Source organism: Aptenodytes forsteri, unplaced genomic scaffold, assembly GCF_000699145.1.
Source record: "Aptenodytes forsteri isolate BGI_AS27 unplaced genomic scaffold, ASM69914v1 Scaffold76, whole genome shotgun sequence".
Classification (NCBI taxonomy): Eukaryota; Metazoa; Chordata; class Aves; order Sphenisciformes; family Spheniscidae; genus Aptenodytes; species Aptenodytes forsteri.
Window position 1 is genome coordinate 2,403,174 of NW_008794444.1, and position 21,524 is coordinate 2,424,697.

At 44.6% G+C, this 21,524-nt stretch overlaps 1 protein-coding gene across 1 annotated transcript in view; it reads left to right on the plus strand.

Moving 5' to 3' along the window:
- The first annotated feature begins 15,640 nt into the window (after positions 1 to 15,640).
- The window catches only part of DDHD1 (DDHD domain containing 1), a 54,489-nt gene continuing 48,605 nt past the window's right edge, over positions 15,641 to 21,524 (plus strand). The window contains exon 1 of the mRNA XM_009289886.2: positions 15,641 to 15,815. Within this exon, the coding sequence (XP_009288161.2) occupies positions 15,662 to 15,815 (154 nt within the window). The 5' untranslated portion in view covers positions 15,641 to 15,661. The remainder of the gene's footprint in view (positions 15,816 to 21,524) is intronic.

Genomic DNA, 21,524 nt, shown 5'->3' on the forward strand with positions numbered 1-21,524 from the left:
GGACCCGGGGGCGCCCCTTCCTCTCCCGCGGGGAGCCGGGGGGGTCCCGGTGTCCTCGCACCCAGACCTTGGGGGGGCACCTGGGGGTGGCTGAGCTGCCTCTCGCCTCCCGCTCTCCCCGACAAGGGACGCTGGGCACCCCCTTGTCGTGGGGGGAGACGGAGGCAGTGCGCACGGAGACCCTGCACTGGGCTTCCCCCCCGCCGTGGGGGACACCGGGCAGGCCTCCCTGCCCCTCCAGCGCACCCCCGTAGGCAAATGGGGGTCTGAGCACTCCCCATCACACCAACCTGGTCAAGGGAACTGGGCACCGCTGGCCTCCTGTGTGCGCTTGGGGATAAGGGGTACAGGACAAAACATTCTCCAGGGAGAGGGGACCCTGGGTGCCCGTCTCTAACACACGCCTGAGTGAGGAGGGACTGGCAATTCTCCTTCCAAGTCTCGGACACGGGGTGGGGAACGCGGCACTGGGCATCCCACCCTCCCAGGCACACTCATAAGGTGTGGGCATCCCTCAGCATGCACTTGAGAGAGGGGGCACCGGACACCCCCACGCACACACACACACACGCACCCCTCGCAGAGGATGAGAGGCACTGGGTAACCCTCACCCACCATCCAGGGCCATGGGGGAAGGGTGTACTGGGCACCTCTTCACCCACTTCCAGCTGCAAAGGGAACTGGGCATCTTTCCCTCTCGCCCCCCTGTGCACGTGCACCTGGAGGAAAGGGGGATCTGGGCATTCACACCCTGGCATACAGAGACACGGGAAAGGGAGGTCTGGGCATCTTCTCATTCCTCAGCATGTGCAGAAGAAAGTGGGAGGGAAGGTGTCTGAGAACCTTCTTGCTTACGCTTCCCATTTCCTAAACAAAGGGTGAGAGATTCGCCTTTGGCTCTCCCCCCTTCCCTCAATAATCGCACCCTTCCTTCAGAAGGAGCAGGGTAGAAACAGCAACTGTTTGTCCACTGCCTCCCTGCCACACGCACGCTTCTGATCCCTCTTCTTTAGTGAGGAACGGTGGAAGAGAGGGCTGATACCTGGCTTTCCCTCTGCTACCCTCGTCCTCTCCACTAGGAAAATGATGACACTGTGCTTCATCTTCCCTTTCCCATCACCTGTCCGCTGGGAAGGGGCATGAAATGGGACTTCTCCTCCTTTCTATTGAAGGGGATGCAACAGGCATCTCAGATACACACACAGTCCTTACTTCTTACCCTTCCAATAGAGGGGAATTTGCTTCACTCCCTCAACTTCAAAATGAGGTGGTGATGCGCTCCCTCGCCCACCCTTCCCTTTGCATTCATTTGTGCTTTGCTGGAGGAGAGGGGACCTTGGGGAACAGACATGAAAGAAGAGCAGGCACCTCAGCTCTTCTGCCCCTTCCTTTGGAGGGAACGTCTCCCAGGGTCTCGCTGGACAAGTGGGCATCTTCTCTCCTGGAGCAGACAAGTCACGCCACTGCTCGCCCTCTGGCCCTGAGGATTTGCTTTCCAACTGCATTCCTTCAAGGACAAGGGAAATGTTATGGAGTAGAGTGAGAGATGCAGAGTAACTGAGCAACAGACACTGTCCTGGCATGGACATGGCATGCCCCCCGCCCCGGAGAGGGGCAGGCAGGTTTCTCTCGTCTCCTCTGCATACTTTTGAGACTCAGGTGGGAGTCACAGAGGAACCGCAGAACTGTTTCAGATATGAAAACTAGGGCTTTTTCCCTCTTCTTTATCAGCACCTGTACGGGAGGGAGATCCATAAATGACAATACCAGGTGGTACAATTCACTTGTGGTGTGACAATTTGTCTTTCAAATCATTGCCCCAACAGACAGACACCGAGCTCGAGGAGCAAGCGGAGGTCTCGGTCCACACGCGTTTTGAGTTAGAGGAGCCTGGGCACAGCTCCTTGAGCAGAAAGTGGAGGCGGTTCTCCCTGTCTCCTCCCTGAAGCCCCTGCTGCTGGTACTTGATGCATCTGCCACATGGTTACTGGAGAGAGATGATGCAGGTCATCCAAGGGATGAGGAAACCGCTGCCATCCCTCTTGTAACTGTGCCATAGGGAGAGAGGGGAGCGAGTGAGCAGAGCTGTCAGGTGAGGCAGGATTGCTCTTGGTAATGGGAGCAAGAGGCTGTACTCATCAGCGGCTTAAAGGTTTAATTTCTTGACCCTGTGCCTTGTCCATTTTGGAAGCTGATTCAGTCTCATTAAGCCCGAGGAGCAGATGTTTCAAATGACAACATACGCTGTGCAGAGACAATTTCTGATGCTTGGAAGGAGAGATTCCCAGAGGTTAGCACCAGAAGCGGTGCTAAGCAGGGGAGAAATAAACTCGTGGTCCTGAGAAGACTAACGACGGGGATGTCTTTTAGTCCTCAGAAAGCTGATTAAGGAGAGTGCTCAAGTCTTTTCTTATTAGCGAGTCCACTCCTTCGCAAGACTAAGATAAACTTTTGGTGTTTCAAAGGTCTGTCAGTGTCTTCTGGTCTAACTCCTCCTTCACTTACACGTTTCCTTGCCTCTCTCCCCTGTGTACGTGAGCTCTCTTGCCTTTCTCCCATTCTTTCCTTCCAGCTGCTGCGTCCAGACCTGAGAAGACAGCAAGGTCAGGTCCCAAGGATTCAGTCTCATCTGTGCTTTTGAAGGCCTTGGTGTAGCCGTTATTCCCAAATTATTCCCATTTGATAGCGTGCGTGTAATTTTGGATCTAAAGGGTAGCTACTATGTCGGTTCACCGTAGTGTGGGAGGGAGCCGGTGGTGTCAAACCAGATCTCTCACTAGCGAAGCCCATGAGTAAGGGAGGAGAATCTCGCTCTCTGATCCCACGAGCATGAAGTATAATGAGTGCAACAGACTTAAAACATGCTGAGGTGCACGTTAAAGAGTACAGAAACTGCTACCCAGTTTTGCTGATTCACATTTTCGGTTCAGAGCAAAGGTCAAAAGCTTTTATCTTTGTTCTTGCCCGTTTTGTTGTTCTGTTTCACTTACGTGCCATACTTCAGGGAAGGCTGCTATCTCACAGCTACAACGCTGAACACCCTGACAGTTCTTCAGCTATTGTGGCATCTTAATGACAGGGTAATGTTGATTATAGCTTGGCATGTGCTGAAATATTTTTTCACTCCACGTCTTCAGAAATCTTAAGCTCATCACAGGGTTCGTTTGTAACATCAGGGATTTCAGACTGAGTTACAATTTGAGCAGATTAATTACTGAGAATTTTATCCTTATTTAATTAGTATTGTAGAACAAGCAAAGACGGCGCAAGAGGTCTAAAATTATTAGTGTAGGCTTCCAGATAAGTGAATAACTTGGAATTGGGCTGCTGCTTGTCTTCTGTGGACATAACGAGTGATATTTTATATAAGGGTCTTCTGTTTGAATCTTCTTAAATTATCCAGCCCTTTTCTGCCCTCCCAGTTGAAGAGGGCTGCTTTACAACCATTTTTCTATAGAGTTACTCAGTCTAGTTTTCAAAGTCCTGGGGGAGTCTGTTAAATCCGCAGCCTGTGGGCTCCTGGGTGACTCTCTCCTGTTCCTTGGCTTTATCCCATGCAACTATTGCCCTGTCTGGTATTTGCTTTTCCCTTGCTTTTTGATGGTTACATTGTCAAGTTGCCTGTATTTAGTTCTTGCAGTGTTTTCTTATAAATCGGTCCACTTTCGCTCTCCAGGTAGTCGTCTTCATCCCAGCATGTTCTCCAGTTTGAATTCTGACTGTGTACTGGGGACACTCATCACCTCGGCTGACGTCTGTCTTGCAACAATAGTTTTTGAAATTGAAGTAGGACTTTTGTAATATCTGGTGGTATGTGGAGAGAAGCAACAACAACAATGTGTATTTCTATGGCCATTTGGGGAGTCTGTGGAGCATTGCCTTTTAGGGAAGGATAAAATGCTCCACTCCCGCACACGGGTTTGGTAAGGGGTTTTTTGGTTGTTTTTTTTAACATGTATGTTTTTGTACCTAATAGTTGCAGAAGTCTATTAAGTAAAATACCTCTTGCTGTATTTAAAAACAAAAAAAGTGTTCACTAGGACCGTCTCTGAGTGAAGATGTAAGAGTACCTTCTGCTGTACTGATGTAACAGATACTTTACGGACCTTAGCCTGGAAACACCTGTGAATACGGAGTGGACCACTGGGTCTTAATTTTAAAATTTGTACGCTCGGGCTGGAATTGGGCAGCTTTTAAAAACTACTTCAGCTGCCTTTAAGCTTGGACTGAAAGAACTATCCAAGACCCTATATTTTCTTTGGTAAGCTCTCTGTGAGCTGCTTTGTAAACTGGAAGAAGAGGCAGTAATGAGCACCTTGTGAAAAGCCTCTGCACGCTGAGCTTTTGCAAAATGAGACGTGAATGCCAGGGCAGCGTTATCTGCCCTCTGAGCTTAGAGTTGGTCAAGATTACTGAGAAGTCTTGGAGTATGGTGGCTGATGCTTGGCACCAGATGATTACAAGAGGCTATTTAGTGGGATTTTTTTTATCATGTGCTTGTTTTGATGTAGGAGGTAGACGTTAGCAGTAAGATACAAAGCCTTTTGTACCTCAGCCACTGGTGGTGCTTTGGGCTGCCCTGTCAAGACTAAAAAAAAATCAACACTTCAGAGCTTGTGAGGTGCTTCTCTGCTGTCCGCTTTGTGCAGGAGCGTTGGGTGCTCGTGCCTTCCCTAGAGCTGGCAGCATAAATTTCTGTGTTGACACTTTACAGACTGGCAACCCTAAACCCATCTTGAGGCCCCGCTAGACCTCTTGCCTGGCTGCTTTAATCAGTGTCTGGTATTTCTTCTGAGGCTGCGTGTTTAGTTTATGGGGTTTGTTTTGTAACCTGAAACAGAAATAGTATTAAAACAGATTCATAAGGCAAGATGAAAATTAAGGGTTTAGAATCAAGAGTTTATCAGTATGTTTGTGGCTTGCATTTGTTTTAGTCTATTCTTAGCAGCAGAACACATTTTTAGTTGCTTTACAGCATGCTTAGAACATTGCTTTTGGTGTGTTGGACAGTCTTTGAACTTGGTTGATACAATTTCCTTTATGTAAAGGACCTTTTGATCGAAGGCTGAACTCCTGAATACTATTTTCTTGCTTTTCTGTCCAGGTATATTATTCTTTTGCAAATAAAATACTGATAGTTTACATGGCAAGGTAAAGCGTTACTTTTGCTACTCAAAATCTTTCCTGGGTTTTACTTTTTTGCTTCTTTTCTTGTCATACCATCCTTCCAAAAGTATCTTGTAGCTTAGTTTTGGCCAGCTGCTTCCTGACCAGAAGGCCTAACGCACATGGATGAAACAATTTTTAGATTTGCAGTGCTCCGTGTATTAAATCACAAATTACATTTGTTTGTACGTATGTTCTGTTTATGCTTATGGTCTCTGGTACCTTTCCTTCTTTCAGTAGAGGGAACCTGTGACATTTAGGATGTTTTTACTAGAACAGGTGGGAGATGTCAGCACTTTGCTTGGATGTGTCTTTGAGGGCGAGTTTCTTCCGTGTCCTCAGCTTTTATTTTTGTGATATACAAGCATTATTTAAGCAAAATGGATCTGTTGTCTTCCTCCTGTAAATGATACCAGAATCGTAGAGTTGCTCTCCAGTGGATGGTGTCAGCTACAGCAGAGCAGCTAAGGATGGACTCAGCTTAGAAAGCGAGTTGTGCTTGCCCTTCGATGTGGTCCAGCACTTTTCCTGCTGGATGTGGTCAACAAGGAAGAAGGCAGAGGTGCAGGGAATACTTGGGTTACAAGCTGTGGGTGGCAGGCAGAAGGGTGTTATCTGCTGTAGCTGACAAAGCAGAAAATGTTTGTGGGATGAGAAGGATCAGGAGTTCTGTTCCGACTTAACGCAGGCTCAAATACTGATTGGACTGTGGCGATATCAAAGAAATAGGATGGGATTTAATTTGGAGGTGACAGGGCTAGATGAAAGATAGGTGACAGGTGAATTTTTGCATGTATGTGTGTGAGGGAGATGCTGTCTAGGGAAAAAAACGATACTGAAGGCAAAGAGAGACCTTGGGCAGAGCTCCTTTTTGCCTCGAGAGGAGCACGAGAATCATGGAATCACAGAATGGTTTGGGTTGGAAGGGACCTCTCAAGGCCGTCTAGTCCAACCCCCCTGCAATGAGCAGGGACATCTTCAACTAGATCAGGTTGCTCAGAGCCCCGTCCAACTTGAATGTGGAAGAGCTGACACTGTGTTAAGTTAGTAAGCAGAAGGACTAGGTGGAAGAAAAATTTGCAAAAGAGCAAGAAACTAAAATAAGAAGCATGAGCAGTTCTGTCAGTGGTATCTGTAAGGCTGAAAAAAGTGAAGATGAAGTGGTTTTGACTGTTGGCCAGAGACAAGGTCACTAGTGTGGTATGATCTGTTTGAGTGGGTTGCAAGTAGCTGAAGCTGCACTGGAGTGTGTCTGGTGTGGAATTGGAGAGGAGAAGCTCCGGAGATTGTAAATGTTGTAAATAGCATGGTTAGCGGGCGCTGGGATGAAGGGAGTACGAGGTGCAAGTGGGGTCCTAAGCAGTGATATTTAAGATGAAAAGAAACTAAAATCATGCTGGCTTTCAAGGGGGGGAAAAAACCCATAGGGTAAAAAAAATTGAAGGGAAAAAGTGAAATCTGGGGATGAAAGTGTAGGGAAATCTGGAGGTGGGGTGGAGTAGACACAAAAAGGAAGTGAAGTTAGGAGGAGAGTGTAGGAAAAAAAAAATCCCTGCAGAGGAGAAGAGAGAAGGGGTTGAGAGTAAAGGTTAGTGTGCCCTTGAATATCTTCATCTTGTTCATTAGTGGCAGGTCTGAGGTATGCACAGGAAGAATCTTGCTGCTCTTTTTTTTAGAAGATATTCCTGTATGGGAACCTGCTTGCTCAAACTGTACGTACATGATCATTGCTGCTCGGTGCTGGTGAGAGCTCGCTAACAAAAGACCGATTGAAGAGCGCCTGCCAGGAGAGCGCACACACTTCGAGCTGAGGGTGTGATTGTGCAAAAGTCCCGTGACTTTCAGTGGGATTTGAGCCCATGCTGACATTTTAGGAGGTACTCACATGTTTGTCATGTGGCACGGTCGTTCTTTTGTGGGTCGGTTTAGCTTTCGCCTGATGCTATTGCAAAAAACGCAAGCTTCTCTGGGTGAGAAAAGAGCTGATGAGGGACTAGCTCCTACAGCTTACGACTCCAGCAGCAAACGCTGGTGGTGGAAGTGCTTCACTTCAGAGTACTAGTAGTGAAAGTTGGTAAACTATTTTATTGAATTCTTATCAATTAAAAAATAAAGCTCTCAACTTAAAACTGCAATTGATAAGAATTCGAAAAAAATAAAGCTCTCAACTTAAAACTGCAGCCCCATTTCATGTTTCAACAGTCCCGGGTTTTTGGATGAGCGTTTCCTGCTCGTCATTGACACAGCTAGCGAGGTGAGCTTTAGGATTCTGACTTGGACCATTGAGTTCGGGTCTGTGTAGAGAGCAATTGCAGAGGTTTTAATTAAACTACTAACTTAAACCAGAAAAATCCTTCCTGAAAAGCATGATACGCGCTATATTTCGGGGCGATATATAGCAATCGAGATGAGAGATGACTTTGAGGGCATTCATCTCTTTTTGAGGGGTTCCTTCTGTGTTTGACATTTGAACCAGCCCCGAAGATCAGCCTTTCGTTATTGTTTTGGATTGCTCAGTTCGTGGTGTAAAACGATTAAAAACGGTTCAGGGAAAAAACAGCTACAAGCTGTTGCTTGAATACTTTGGGTGGTCTTGGTAAAACAGAGGCGATTTCACATTGGCAGTGGAGCAAAGCGCGTGTTCCTCCCTTGTTGCATCCAACACTGAAGCAGACGCGGAGGCTCTGTAGATCAGAGTCTGGAAAGAAAATCCCATCTGTGCCAATCAGATTGCTCTTAATGTGCTTAGTGTCTGTGAAACTCAAAAGTAACTTCCACCTGTAATTGTGAAATTGTTTCCATAAAGCAATTGAGAATTATTTGATGGACCAGCAAAATAACATCCTTTACTGCTTGGTGGATGAAATCTCTTTTCATCTCAGACAGTGAATAAAAAATAAAAGTCTGGCTCTGTAAATTCATGTAGCTCTGAGTTTTCTGAGGCCGGGATTTCACCCTTGAACTCCTCTTGAGGTTATGTTGTTACTTTTGAAAGAGCAGAACAGATTGCATGTGTTTGTGCTTAAACAAAGGAAGGTCACCGGGGCTGTGATTAAATGAGTGGCTCCATTTATTCGAATGTCAGTAACCTGCTCTGTTCTGAAATAGTATGTTGGGGAACAGCTAGAAAGCTGTAGAAGACTAAGCTATTAAAAAAAAAAGTCTGCTATGTTTCCTGGCGAACGTGAAATAATGAAATTTTAGGTTTGGGCTATTTTGTTGTAACACCTGTTTGTTCACCGGGCACGCATGATCATGTCACTGACAGTAAAATGTAAGAATCTTCCATCTCACGATCGGTTTTTCTGTAACCATCTATTCTCATAATAAAGCTTCCTGTCCTCGTGAGTTTTTCTTTGTTTCCTTCACGAGACTCCACAAACCCAGCCGTGTGGGAACGACGCGAGAGGAACAGAGCTTGTCCCGCAAACTGCGCTCTCTGCATTTGCGTTGGCAAACATAGAATCTGCAAATCCTTCTTGCTGCAGCGGCAGTAGTGGCCGTGGCTGCTGGGTGGGTAGGATGCACGCTGGTGCAGGGGTCGAGTAATACCCGTCCTTACACTTCAGCGTTTGCACCAGCAAAAAGTCTTAGGGGCCGTGCGGTAGTTAATATACCCAAAATACAATTTTAGGCCTGATACAATAAGAATGGATAGCAAATTTTAAAAAGTCTCCGACGGTACCCTTGGTGTTATTCCGGAATACATTTATTTCAGTGGCTCATGTCAACGTTCAGGTTCTTGTGTGTATGACAATTGCTAGGAGTGCTGTGCTCCGAGACATACGACGTTCAGCACTTTTAGCAGGCCTTTGGGGAGGAAAAAAAAAAAAAAAAGACCATTTTTGCCCAGGTTGGTTCTTTTTTTCCCCTTGGTAAATGTGTGGGCACTTCTCTTCATTATTTAAATAGCTTTTGGCTTGAGATGTCACATATTGTAGCCTCACAGTTACCTTCAGCTTGTGCAGATGTTATCCTCACGCACCGCAGATTGTTTGCGACTGTAGTAATAAGGAAGTCCAATTTAAGGAACAGAAATTACTACACTGAGAAGCAGGAATCTGGAATTACTACACTGAAAAGCATCTCGAGCTGACGGCGTTTTATGAGCTTGTGTTTCTTGTCCAACGTCTTGGCTCCGGGCTTGGAGAGCTGGGGAATTGGGATTGTCAGTTCAGCAAAACACAAGCGTTAATTCAAATTTCTGAGCCTTTGAATATTATATCAACCTTTTAGATCTCGTTTGTGGGTGAACTGTTACGGCTGTCTTGAGACTGATGAGTGAATAGTGCCAGAAGTGCCTTAACTTTGCCGTCAAGCCACCTGAACAGGGCCTCAGCTTTGAAGCAATGAAGCAGAAGTTCACTGAATCTTGCTCTCTTATCATTTTATTCTGTCTGTCTTTCAGGTTGCGTGCTAGCTTGTGTTGGTATTTCCGAAGCAGACCTCCTTTTGGCTTCTTGTTTAAGCTCTGTTCGTTAACCTTCGGTTAACTATCTCTGTATCGTCTTAGTTTTGCAACAGTTTCCCGGTTCTGAATCAAGTAAGGTGAAAGAGGCTCACGTGAGCCACAGTTTGAGCTGTACGATATTTAAATTTAGGTATGCACCGTTTCAAACAGTGCGGTGGCAGGAGACAACTCGTAGTGTTCGTGCCGTAGGACAAGAGGAAAAAATGGAGGCAAGTTCTGCTCGGTTATTACTTTTCATACTGATGGATTATGTAGCTTTTTCATGCAATTTACGTTCACTGAGGTTTCTTGAGTGGATGCGATCACGCAGTTTAAAGATCTTCAAAAAAAGGAGCGGCTGGGGTATACATATATAACTTGCATATGTGCACTACATGTTGCATACAATGTTTTTAACAGTTTTTGTTCTTCAGAGGATTTAGGTGATTGTCATAACGCAAATCGCTCGTGTTCTTGTTCCTTCACATCAGCACTTGTATTCTTTTATTCTTTGAATTTTCAAGGAAAAAAAGACCTTTTTGGTAAAAATAAATTAATCCTTTGTTGCAGTCTAGATCTCTTAAACTATTTTCCTTTAAAAGTGGTAAAATAAGTATGGCTAATTAAGATAAAGTGCCTTTCATCAGCTGGTAATCTCTGCCATTCAGATTTATTTAGAAATTCTCGTATAAATAAACCATGCAAGTGTATAACCGGCCAAATATATTGGTATCTTTCAGTTTGAAGCACTGCCAACTGCAGATTATTTGGCGTCAGACTTAAGGCAGTAAAGAAATCAAGGCAAATCCTTTCCTAGGGACGAAGATTGTCGGGACAAAGATAAATAACACTTTATATTATAGATTTGGAATTCTGTATTGGCAAAAAAAAAATTAAATTACAACATTAATGTATTTACACAACATGATGTAAATATCTGTGTGTTTAGTTCTCTCCCATAAAACAACAATAACTGAAGGAATGTAGTTTAAGCTTTCTAAAATCATCTGAATATCCAAGACATGAATGAATTTATTGACGGTGGATAGGAGTGAGTGAAATCGGGTGCTGAAATGGCAATTTTTGTTCATCACTTTTTAATGGTGATTGCTGTAATAGCTGGCACCAAGTTCTCTGGGTGAACCGCCGAGAAATCTTTAAATAAGAGCACCTGTCCAGGATGAAACAGAGGAATTGTGTTTATCAAGGCATGCCTTTGCTCTTTCCCACAGGCAACAGATTATAAGGAAAAAAATCTCCTCTTGTGTTGCAGTCGCTTCGTTTCCCCACTCAGTCCAGAGTATTCGGTGTAATTACCGTTAATATACCTCTCTCTCTTCGTAGCTGAAACGCCGCTTGCTTTTGGAGCTGGTGACTTTTAGCATCGGTAGGTTGTCATCATCGTCATGAGCGGAGTTAGAATTTGGCCTGGACTGAAATCCAGCATTACACACTTACAATATTATGCCGTCGTTGTTCAGTTTTGAAAACACAGATGTTAATGGGCGGTTGTTCTTTCCCACTTTACCAAGCCTCCTCTCTAATGAGAAGGAAGATGAAATGGTTCATTGTCAGCTGTGATCCCAAATTTGATTGTTTCGGTTCTGAAAGACGGTGTTCAGTTTTCTTAAGACCAAACGGTGCCTCTGATGGAAGGAAATGTCATTTACCCGCTTCCTCTGCCAGGTGGTTTTCTCTTGAGGTTTCGCAGTAGCATAGTGATCAAACCTGCCATCCAGCCGGAGCTGTGAAATAAGACGAGCTTGTCGTTCAGGGTGCTGTGGCTGCACGCATAGTGTGCAATGGGTTAAAGGGGGGGGGGGGAAAGGGGGGTGTGGGAGGCACCTCGTGAGTCCCCCTAAAATCCCACTGAACTTTGGAAAACACAATCGCCTCGCGCAGGTTTTAAAGCCCTAGTCTGAAAACAAAGCTCCGTAATAATCTGTCTTTGGATCTGAAAGTGATTTATATTTCCATACAAATGCCCTTTCCAGAGCCAGATATATTAGTTTATTCCCAAACTAAACTACCCTGTAAAGATTTTACAATAAAAATTTTCTTATTTCAAACGTGTCAACTTTTCCTGGCTGAGCCTTTCTGGAAAAGGCACTGCCCATCTTATGTTTGAGAGCTACTGTTGAGTGCTGCAGTCTGCTCTTGTAAAGAACCACTATGGGAAAGTTTATCTCGGGCAAAAAGAGCCTGAAAATGTTTATTTTAATGCTTTATGTTTAGAATTTTAGAAATCTGTAGGTGGAAATTCCCATGTGAAAAACTTAAAGCCCTTCAAAACTGAAACAGAGGTGTCTTGTATTCATTTGGTTCGGATTACAAAATAGTATTCATATGATTATTATTTAAAAAAAAATATGTCTTTTTATGGATTCAGTGTCTGGAGCCTCGTCAGAATGCTTAGTCAAGAATTAAGGAATTGCTTACAGATTTTCCCAGTGAGGATTAACATCTGACGTAGTTGTGTCATTGCTTCAGCAACAATGGGATCCTTTATCTACGCTCACGTATTATGTGCATTTCATTTTTTCCTACAGACAGTGCTTTGTTTGCAAGGGCAGCCTAACTGGATCTGTGTGTATTAGCTCTACCGAAAAATGCGGGTCTCTGACAGGTGTAAAATGCCGGGGAGTACAGCAAAGGTTAAGGCAAGCGCGTGATGAGAAGCTACTGTATATGGTGAGGGCTGACACTGCTGTGGTTAACTTTCGTTCCGTGAAAACTAAATACTCGTGGTTCACACTTCATTGGTGGGCTGTAGACTCCAAAATTACTTTAAATTTTCATAGGCAGTTGAATTTTCTATGTCATCTGTAGTGACTATTAACTTCGGCAGTTTAAAGCCGCTCAGACCTTTTGTTCTTCTGATACGTTGGGATTCATTTTCTTTAAATAACCATGCCCTTCCAACACCCCAACCTCTTTATTCATCTGATGGATCATCAGCATCCGAAACGTTAGAAATTCAGCGCGTAACAATTGGCTCCTACCTGGAATAGCTATTTTAGCTGCGCAAACAGAAGTTGAATGGCAGAACCAGGTCCTGTGCTGCTTCTGTCTGCATTTTGGTCAGGCCAACGAGACCGGAGTCGTCTGTGTTCCATATAGGCAGAGCTGAGGCGTGCAGGGGGATCGAAGGGTTTGAATGGGGATTTGGGAGGGGTGAACCAGCACGCCCGATGCCTGCCAAGGATAACTGGGATCTGTGGGAAGTCGGCACGGGGGGAGGCTGGCAGCACTCGGAGCCGTGGTTTTGGGAAATTCCCTCTCTGCGTTGTGCCACGGCGTGCACGGAGGGGCTGTTTTATAGGGTTGCCTGCAGGTTTCCCAGTCACGAGAACGCTTGGGTAACTGGGGGAACGCGTGCGCCAGCACCAAGCGAGGGAAGTTCAGCGGTAGCCTGGGCTCCTTGCTCCACATCATCGGCCTCCAGCGACCACTTCTCTCCCCGCCTCGAGCTTTCCTGCTGTTCACTTTTCCTTGCTGATTGCTGCAGGACCAACTTACGGATGCCATCACCCTCAAGCGTGCCCTCCTTCTGTTACAAAGGTGGGGTGTTAAGAGATTGTCATCATCTCTAGTACTGTAGAAACAGTGTTTTCCTGTAAATCTGTTACGGGAAAGGTTTTCCAAAGCCAATTTTGAACATTTTGAGTGTTACTTGCCCTGTGGGGAGATTATTTTAAGGAGATTTCCCTTTTACTTTCATAGCTTGTAGGTGCAGTGCTCTGAGGAATGAAGAATTCGCAATAGTTCTGAGGTTGCAAGTAAATAGCAATTCTCTGCTCTTTATTACATTTTCTGCGAGCAGTTAGTATGAAAAATACTTCTGGTGTACGCTAGCGTGCACGGGCGCAGCGAGCACTAGCAGCATATCTGTAATGGAGGGCAGCGCAGAGACTTCTGAACCGCCGTCAAGCTTAGTGGGACGTGCCCGGTCCCGGCGTGGGGCTCTGGGAGGCAGACGCTTTCGTGACCTGAGCTAACGGCTGTGCTAGCGGAGCGGTGTAGCCGGGCTAAAAACCACTGCCCTCGGCTGGGTCACCTGGCCCAGCTGCGTTTGTACTGGTCTGGTGATCGATTGGGCATCTCTGCTTTCCCTTCCTTCGCTCACTAACTCCGAAATATTCGTGCTCTTTATTGTTTTTTTGCTTGGTTGGTTTTTAGCTAATTTTACTTTACTGTTTCTTTGCGTTTATTGTTTCTTTTCTGAGCTGTCCTTACCAGCTTTTTTTCCCCACCTTCCAGGTGGGAGCAGATCTTTGAGTAGTAAAGCCTATTTTTTCCCCCATCTCCTTTTTTTGAGTCTCTCCTTTTGTGGTTGAGTTCTCGGCTGCTTTGGGGAGCTGAACTTGTGCGGTTAGTACGCACACACGCGAGATGTTTGCATTTGGCCGAGTCTTCCTACACGTATGCAATATACAGCAGTGCACATTCGCGTGCGCTGGAGGTCAGTGGTCCGACTGCAGCAGAGCTCTATCTGTGCCGGTCCCATGAGGCTGGAGGTTGGGGTCTTACAGGCTTGTGGAGCACAGGCACACGCAGTATTTCTCCTTCTTGATTTTCCAGATGTAGGAGGAGAAATTCTGAGCTGAGCTACAATGGATATTACTGTCTCAGCTTGCTTGCAGGGATGGGTGGAAGGGGAGGATTCTTGCTCCCTACAGCCCCAGTAGTTAGTGTGGGCATCAAGCACAGTTTGGTGAAGAACAGACACCAGGACACGTTTTTATAGACTTCTCTTTTGTCACGTGGACAGCAAATGCTGGGCACCCAGCTTCCTCATTTGGAGTGCTGAAACTGGAACTAGAATGGCAGCGACCAAAAACAGCCCTCGGTGAAAGGCTGATTTTAATAAAAAAAAAAACCCTTTCCTTTTTAAAATCACCCTGTTTGCTAATGGATGTGTAATTTGGGTTATTGTAAGTGCAATTCCCAAAGGAAACAAGGCTCTCTGCAGTAAGGGTAAGCATCGCTGGTTTCGCATCTCCTCATTCTGCATCCTCTTGATAACTTTGAAACCAATGGTTGTTATCAGTCAAATTTTATATAGGAGCATGAGTCTCACAAAGTTCCTAATTTTTTTGAAAATACAAGGCAACTGGGTAGAGAGGAGCATGTCCCATTAAAGTGGGCCTGTTGTTCGAACTTCACCCTTAATAAATTTTGCAGAATCTGCATCTTTCTGTCCATCTCTCACATCCTCACACACGCTCTGAAAACTTGGCCTCATTAGCTCAGCTGCTTGTGGATTAATGCTATTTTCACGACTCATTTCAGCCCCATGGGAAAGGGTGGTGGTGCTTCTCGAGGCACTTGTGGTTACCTTGTGTCGTGGTTTAATCTCAGTCGGCAACTGAGCACCACGCAGCCGCTCGCTCACTCCCCCCCACCTGGTGGGATGGGGGAGAGAATTGGAAGAGCACAAGTGAGAAAAAACTCATGGGTTGAGATAAAAACAGTTTAATAATTGAAATAAAATGATAATAATAATATGATAATAATAATACACAAAACAAGTGATGCACAGTGCAGTTGCTCACCACCCGCCGACCGATGCCCAGCCAGTCCCCGAGCAGCGGCCCCCCCGGCCAGCTTTCCCCAGTTGATGTACTGAGCATGACGTCCCATGGTATGGAATGTCCCTGTGGCCAGTTTGGCTGTGCCCCCTCCCAGCTTCTTGTGCACCTCCAGCCTTCTCAGTCGGTAGAACATGGGAAGCTGAAAAGTCCTTGGCTAGTGTAAGCATGACCTAGCAACAACTAAAACATCGGTGCGTTATCAACTTTGTTCTCATCCTAAATCCAAAACACTGTACCAGCTACTAGAAAGAAAATTAACTCTATCCCTGCCGAAACCAGGACACATTGTTAGGGGTCCCAGCAGCGGGAGTGTAACTTTTTCATCAAAACACCAAAGAGAATTCCCTTTCCCTCTTACGCGCTGTCAGTCAGTTTGTGATTTGTTGCATTAAAAAAAAAAAAAAGAAAAAAATCTCTTGTTTGATTTTCAGAAACAGAAAAGATCCCTGTAATGCGTGGGCAGTGGTTCATTGATGGTACATGGCAACCTCTGGAAGAGGAGGAAAGTAACCTGATAGAACAGGAGCACCTCAACCGCTTCAAAGGCCAGCAGCTGCAAGAGAGCTTTGATATGGAAGTATCAAAACCTGTTGACGGGAAGGAGGGTAAGATTGTTTAGATCGCTATTTTTATAGTATGTTCTCTGGACGGTTGGGATCTGTTTTTTCTTAAGTTTAAGCATGTGATCTGTGGTGGTTTTCCATCCTACATAGTGGGGAACATTATTATAGGCATCAGTTTGCTCTCCCATTTTTCAGTGCATCTTGATGTTGTAGGATTTCCTGCTGCAGCATATTTGATGAACATTGTAAAGTTTTATTTATGGATAAACTTCTTGTTCCCATTTTGTTTCGTGTTTCATATCTTTTAATTGTGTTTGAAATTTCACTTCAAACTGAAATCTCTTGATGGGACAAGAAGAGTCAGTGTCTGAATGCAAACTGGCTATTAGTTCTCTGGCCAGCATTCCTAATTCAGCCTAAAGGGAATATCGGTTTTACAGGTCACATTTCATTTTCCTTTGTAGTTCAGCCTGTGACTTTATTGGAGTAGTTTACAGCTATAGTAAATCTTGGGCATTCATTCTGCTACGGAAGTCCTTCTATTTTAATGACCAGGCTGAGGACATTCAGTTAGTGTTCCTGGGAATCTCAGACAAATGCATTTAGCATTTTTAAGAACAGCCTTCTGAAATCACTGATTTATTATTCGGTGTACGCAGTCGAATTGGTTGCTCAGGGTAAGTATAGCACAGCGAAAGATCGGTGGTTTTGGCTTCCCCGCTTCGCTTTTGTTTGTTGGTTGTCACTTGATGAACAATCTACAAACCAAGAGCTGCAAGTACAGAGGCCTCACAATAGATTCCAGTAGGGTCTTGGTTGTGTTATTCTTTATAATGCAACTTTATTTTTAAACTCTTTAAACTACAACTTTGTACAAAACAGTTACAGAGGTTAGGAGTGGCTGCGTTTTGGCCATAAGCGTGGAGGAGTTCTTATGTGTGAACTACATGACCACACAAGTAAAAGCTTGTTAATAAATTGGAAGCAAGGCAGTATTCAGGGTACTTCTGTAATTACTAGAAGGAAAATCGGTACATCATTTGTTGACTTAGGGAGATTTTTCAGCAGTACAGAGAGCAGTTAAGTTTCTAACTCCCCTCAAGGCTGGCGAGGACTCTGTGAATATTTTTTTTTTTTCTATTGATACCACTTCAAAAGATCTTTTCCTCTGGCCAAGCCTGCAGTACAGTCTTCTGCTTTAACAGCTCTGTCAGGTAGGTGCAAAGCATGGTGTGACCCCTGAGCCCACAGCGCTGTGCCAGTACAAGCATCCTTTTGAAAGGCACTTTTACCTGTATTTCTGTGTGCTTGTACTGATTTATTGTTCCAGGGTACCGGCACAAAGCTCAGCTTTGTTAGTACAGCTGCACCCGCGCTGTGAGTGCAGTGCTGTTTGTGGCAGGGTAGTATGCTCTTACTTGGAAAGCACATCTTTATGGCTGCTGAGTGCTTCCAGCCTCTGGTAGCTTAACTTCTGATGGAAGGAAAGAAGGAAGGAAGGATGGCTTCAGTTGTACTTGGATTCTCCTTATCGAGTAAGGAAGGGAGTTCATTTTTTTTTTTTTTTCAGAAAAAGTCTGGTCTGTGGAGCAGAAATTTTCAGATTTAAGGTAGGAGAGGTTGGGGAGAGTGGTGAGAAAGATGCAATGCCTGATATTTACAAAAATGTAAAAGATCAGAAAAAGAAAATCCAAATTTGGATACCAGTGCCTTTTCTAAAACTAAAGTTAAAAAAAAAAATAGCTGTGTATGCAGTCACTTAAAATGGAATACACGTAAAGTGCCCCTGTACTCGGCACTGGTGAGGCCGCACCTCGAATACTGTGTTCAGTTTTGGGCCCCTCACTACATAGTAATAGGAGAGTTGCAGGAAAATTATAGCTAACAGCGTGAAAAGTGTGGTTTTGTTTATAATATGCCTCTCAATACATCTCTGATCAGCTGGCATCCATGATTGCCATCTGCACGCGGCACTGGAGCAGCTTTACAACTTGCATTATCGCTGATGAAGTAAACATAATTAGTTTGAGAAGTGCTGAATGCAGTTTATAAATTTCTTAAATGCTACAATTTGTTGTAATTGCATCCTGTATGAAACATATTTTGGTCCCATCAAGGTGTCACCAATAACTTTCAACAGATTCTTTTTTTTGGTAGTAATAGGAGAGTTGCAGGAAAATTATAGCTAACAGCGTGAAAAGTGGTTTTGTCATTATAATATGCCTCTCAATACATCTCTGATCAGCTGGCATCCATGATTGCCATCTGCACGTGGCACTGGGAGCAGCTTTACAACTTGCATTATCGCTGATGAAGTAAACATAATTAGTTGGAGAAGTGCTGAATGCAGTTTATAAATTTCTTAAATGCTACAATTTGTTGTAATTGCATCCTGTATGAAACATATTTTGGTCCCATCAAGGTTTACAGGTAGCTGTTATTTAAGACTAGTGAAAGTTAGAATAGATCTGTAAATATCATTGAGAGGCAAAGTGACTACTCGCAGTGCTATGATAAAGCGTTGTAAATGATGAAAAACTGGCAATCTCATCTAATTCGTCAGCAAAATTAAGACGATCTGCTGTAACAGTCTCTCAGTACTTAGACATAATTACTTTTTTATATGAACATGCCAGTTTGCATCATAAATAACGAAAAACTAGCCTGTCAACAAGCATCTTGTTGATATGCAGTAGACAAACCTGGCAGCTCTTGATTTGACCCCAGCCATGCTCTAAATGGTGGCAGTAGGCTGAAAATTTAGGAGCAGGTTCCACTTTGCTGCTCCTGGTCAGGATAATTTTCTCTTATTCAGCCTGATAACTCGGGGCAACATACGATATCCTGGAACTTAGCATCCAAGACAGTTGACAATTTATTCGCAATTTAATCATATTTATTTGCTTATTTTATTGTCCTCTGAAATCTTTTCGTGAAGAAAACAGAATTGCTAGCAAGTTTACTAGGTGCTTAGCACCCTCAGCTTTTGAGCAGCCTGCCCGGTGCATTGCTGGCAGTGGAATCGCCCTCTTCAAGGGCAGGGCAAGTGGTGCTGCTTCCATCTGCCTGTGGAGTCGTCCGTACAGAGGAGTTCGTCTTTGCAAAAACCGGCAGTGAGCACTATGTGCATTACCTGTGAAGGGAAGCTGCTCAGCATGCAGCGCCCCTCTTCTTTCCTCGCATCTTTAGTTTTGGGATACGCGTTAGGAGAGTACGCTTACATCTAGAAAAACAATTTCCCACTCCAGTGATTTGATTTACTAATTCTGCTCCTGGATTGTAGCATGTTAACAAGGAAATAACTAAGCTTTACCCAGGGCTTTTGGTGATGATAGGTGGTCAATGAATACATGCCCCATTATTAAGATATTAATCCCAGCAAACCTTCCTCCAAAAGTGCAAAATGTTTCGGAATAGGGGTCCCCAACCTGTGGCCTATAAGTAACATAACGCCCGTGCTGCCTTCCAGTGGTGTTTGGGACCGCAGGAAGCTGTAAAAGCTGAAGGTGACAGAACAGCATGTGACTGTGTTTAGGTGAACGATTCCTCAAGTTCTGTTTTCCGTGGGGCAGCCTGGAGACCACTGCTTCCGTGGGAGATCCCTCGGAGCAAACCGCCTGTAGCGGCGTTTTGATTTGCACCCTTTAAAGTATTTAATTTCATGCCTTGCAAAATGAACTGCGTTTACGCTGCCTAAAGCCGCTGACTCCCCTTGGTGCCCGATCCTCTTCGGCGGTCTGCTGAGCTGTTGGCCTCGTGAGGCATGACTTTCTCAGGTAAATTATTTGTTACGGCAGAATGCAGAAATGAGGCACTTTGGATCTTAGGACTGTCCAAGCAGGTTAATGGGACCTTTAGTTTTGCAACACCCGGTTGACCTGGATTTGTCTCCAAGAAGTTTATGTCCTGTAGGAGTTCATAGACATGATTCCCAGGTACCAGAGCTCTATCTGCTGCTTGTAGAAATCAGTCGTGTTTCTGAGATTTGGGGAGGGGTGTTTGGTTCTGAACGCGTTGACATCTGTAACGCTTGTAAAAGGCCAGCTACCCTGACTGGCCATCTCTGAAGTGCAGCATCCAGACAGCCGACTCCCCGGACCACCACAGACCAGGCAGAATGTGTGCATGTCAGGGAGGGATGCTGAGGGCATGAGCCTCTCTCTTCATCGCCTCTGCAGAGAGCTCTGCCTCCCGAGGTGCCTAAAACCAGGCCAGACGAACGCTGCTGGAGTCCCGGTGCATGCAAATCCTGCAAGGGCATCACCCGTCTCCTCCATAGCTTGACTGCACTCCGTTTCACATCCCATCACCCCAGAGGCTGCTTTGATCCTGGCCAAATTCCACATACGTTTTTCAGTTTAAATAGTTCATTTTATTGTTGATAGATACAGGAAAGGACGTGCTGTTCCGTCTTTTTAAGACGGAGTAACCGATACGGCTACAGGAGGAGACCACACTTAGGATGAGGAATTTAGGGGTTTGGCTGCATTTTGACTGCTTTGTTGTGAAACTGAATGTCTGCAGCCTGGATTTGAGTTAACGCAAATCACAAATTTGCACAAATGCAAATCTGCACACGGGCAGGTTCAGGAAGGCATCTTCTGTCTTGTCGTTACGTAAAGTAATTTTACATAATTTTTTTTTTTTTTGAGCAAAATGAGGGTCATCACATTGTCATTTTATAGTTGTATTGAGGACTAGAGCTTAACATTTGCCACTCAAGTCTTCGCTAAAAACAATCGAGCCTGATGACATATTAAACCCCTAAGTGAGATGCTGCACTGCTGTAACAGTGTGTGTGGGCTTCCAGGACTGATTTGTTGTTCTGCCACTGTTGATAGGTAGACAATGTTGGGGTTTTTTGGGGCCCTCAAATTCATTTGTCCAGTACTTGTTTTTTTTCATCCAGGTAAACTAGGCTTTTTTTTATATTGGCTTTGCTTGTCCTTCTTACGGAAGATTCATTCTTCAAACTTAACATATGTAAATTAATATCAACACAAGATGAAAGGTGGTGTTTTGATCTAAATTCCTCGGTTCAAAATGCCTAATGATACAAACTTCAACCCTTAAAATATGGAAATATCTGGGTTGTTTAATTGATCACGCCGAGAATGGTTTATAACTGCCTTTGTGCAGAAATACTGACCTTCCTTGTACTGCATATACCCAGTGATTACACTTAAATATACTACTACTGTAAAATAATTCTATAAATATTTCTGAGAAAGACCTAGGATATAACGCTTGTTCTTTGAAGCAATATTTCAGCTGAAACCATTTTGAAAGGAATACAAGAAGGGTATCACAACACCTTTTTAGCAGTCAATAAGCTTAAAACGTACAGAATAACGTAAGATTTAGAAACTGCTTCTTGTGCATACTTAGGCAGACAGAGAGTTCAGGACCTATCTGAAGTAGCCTATCAAAGGAGCAGCGTTCTCAAGTGATTTCAGTAATATGAAGGCCGTTGTCAGATAAAATAAGACCACGAGCTCAGATCGTAGCAGGTTCTTAAGGGTTCTCAGACTAGATATTTTGCTAGCAGTATTTAACCACAATAAAGGCAGTGCTGTTCAGACCAAGAGCTTCTTGATGGAGGGTCAATGTCGCTACTTCAGTGTCGATTTTTCGCTCTTGCTCTGGGGCCGAAGCCCACATATCCCTTGCTGTGAGTTCCTCGAGGACAGAGGAGCTGTTAGCAGGCAGGTGCCCACCGCTTCAGGAGCAGGGAGGCAGTCGAGGACGGAC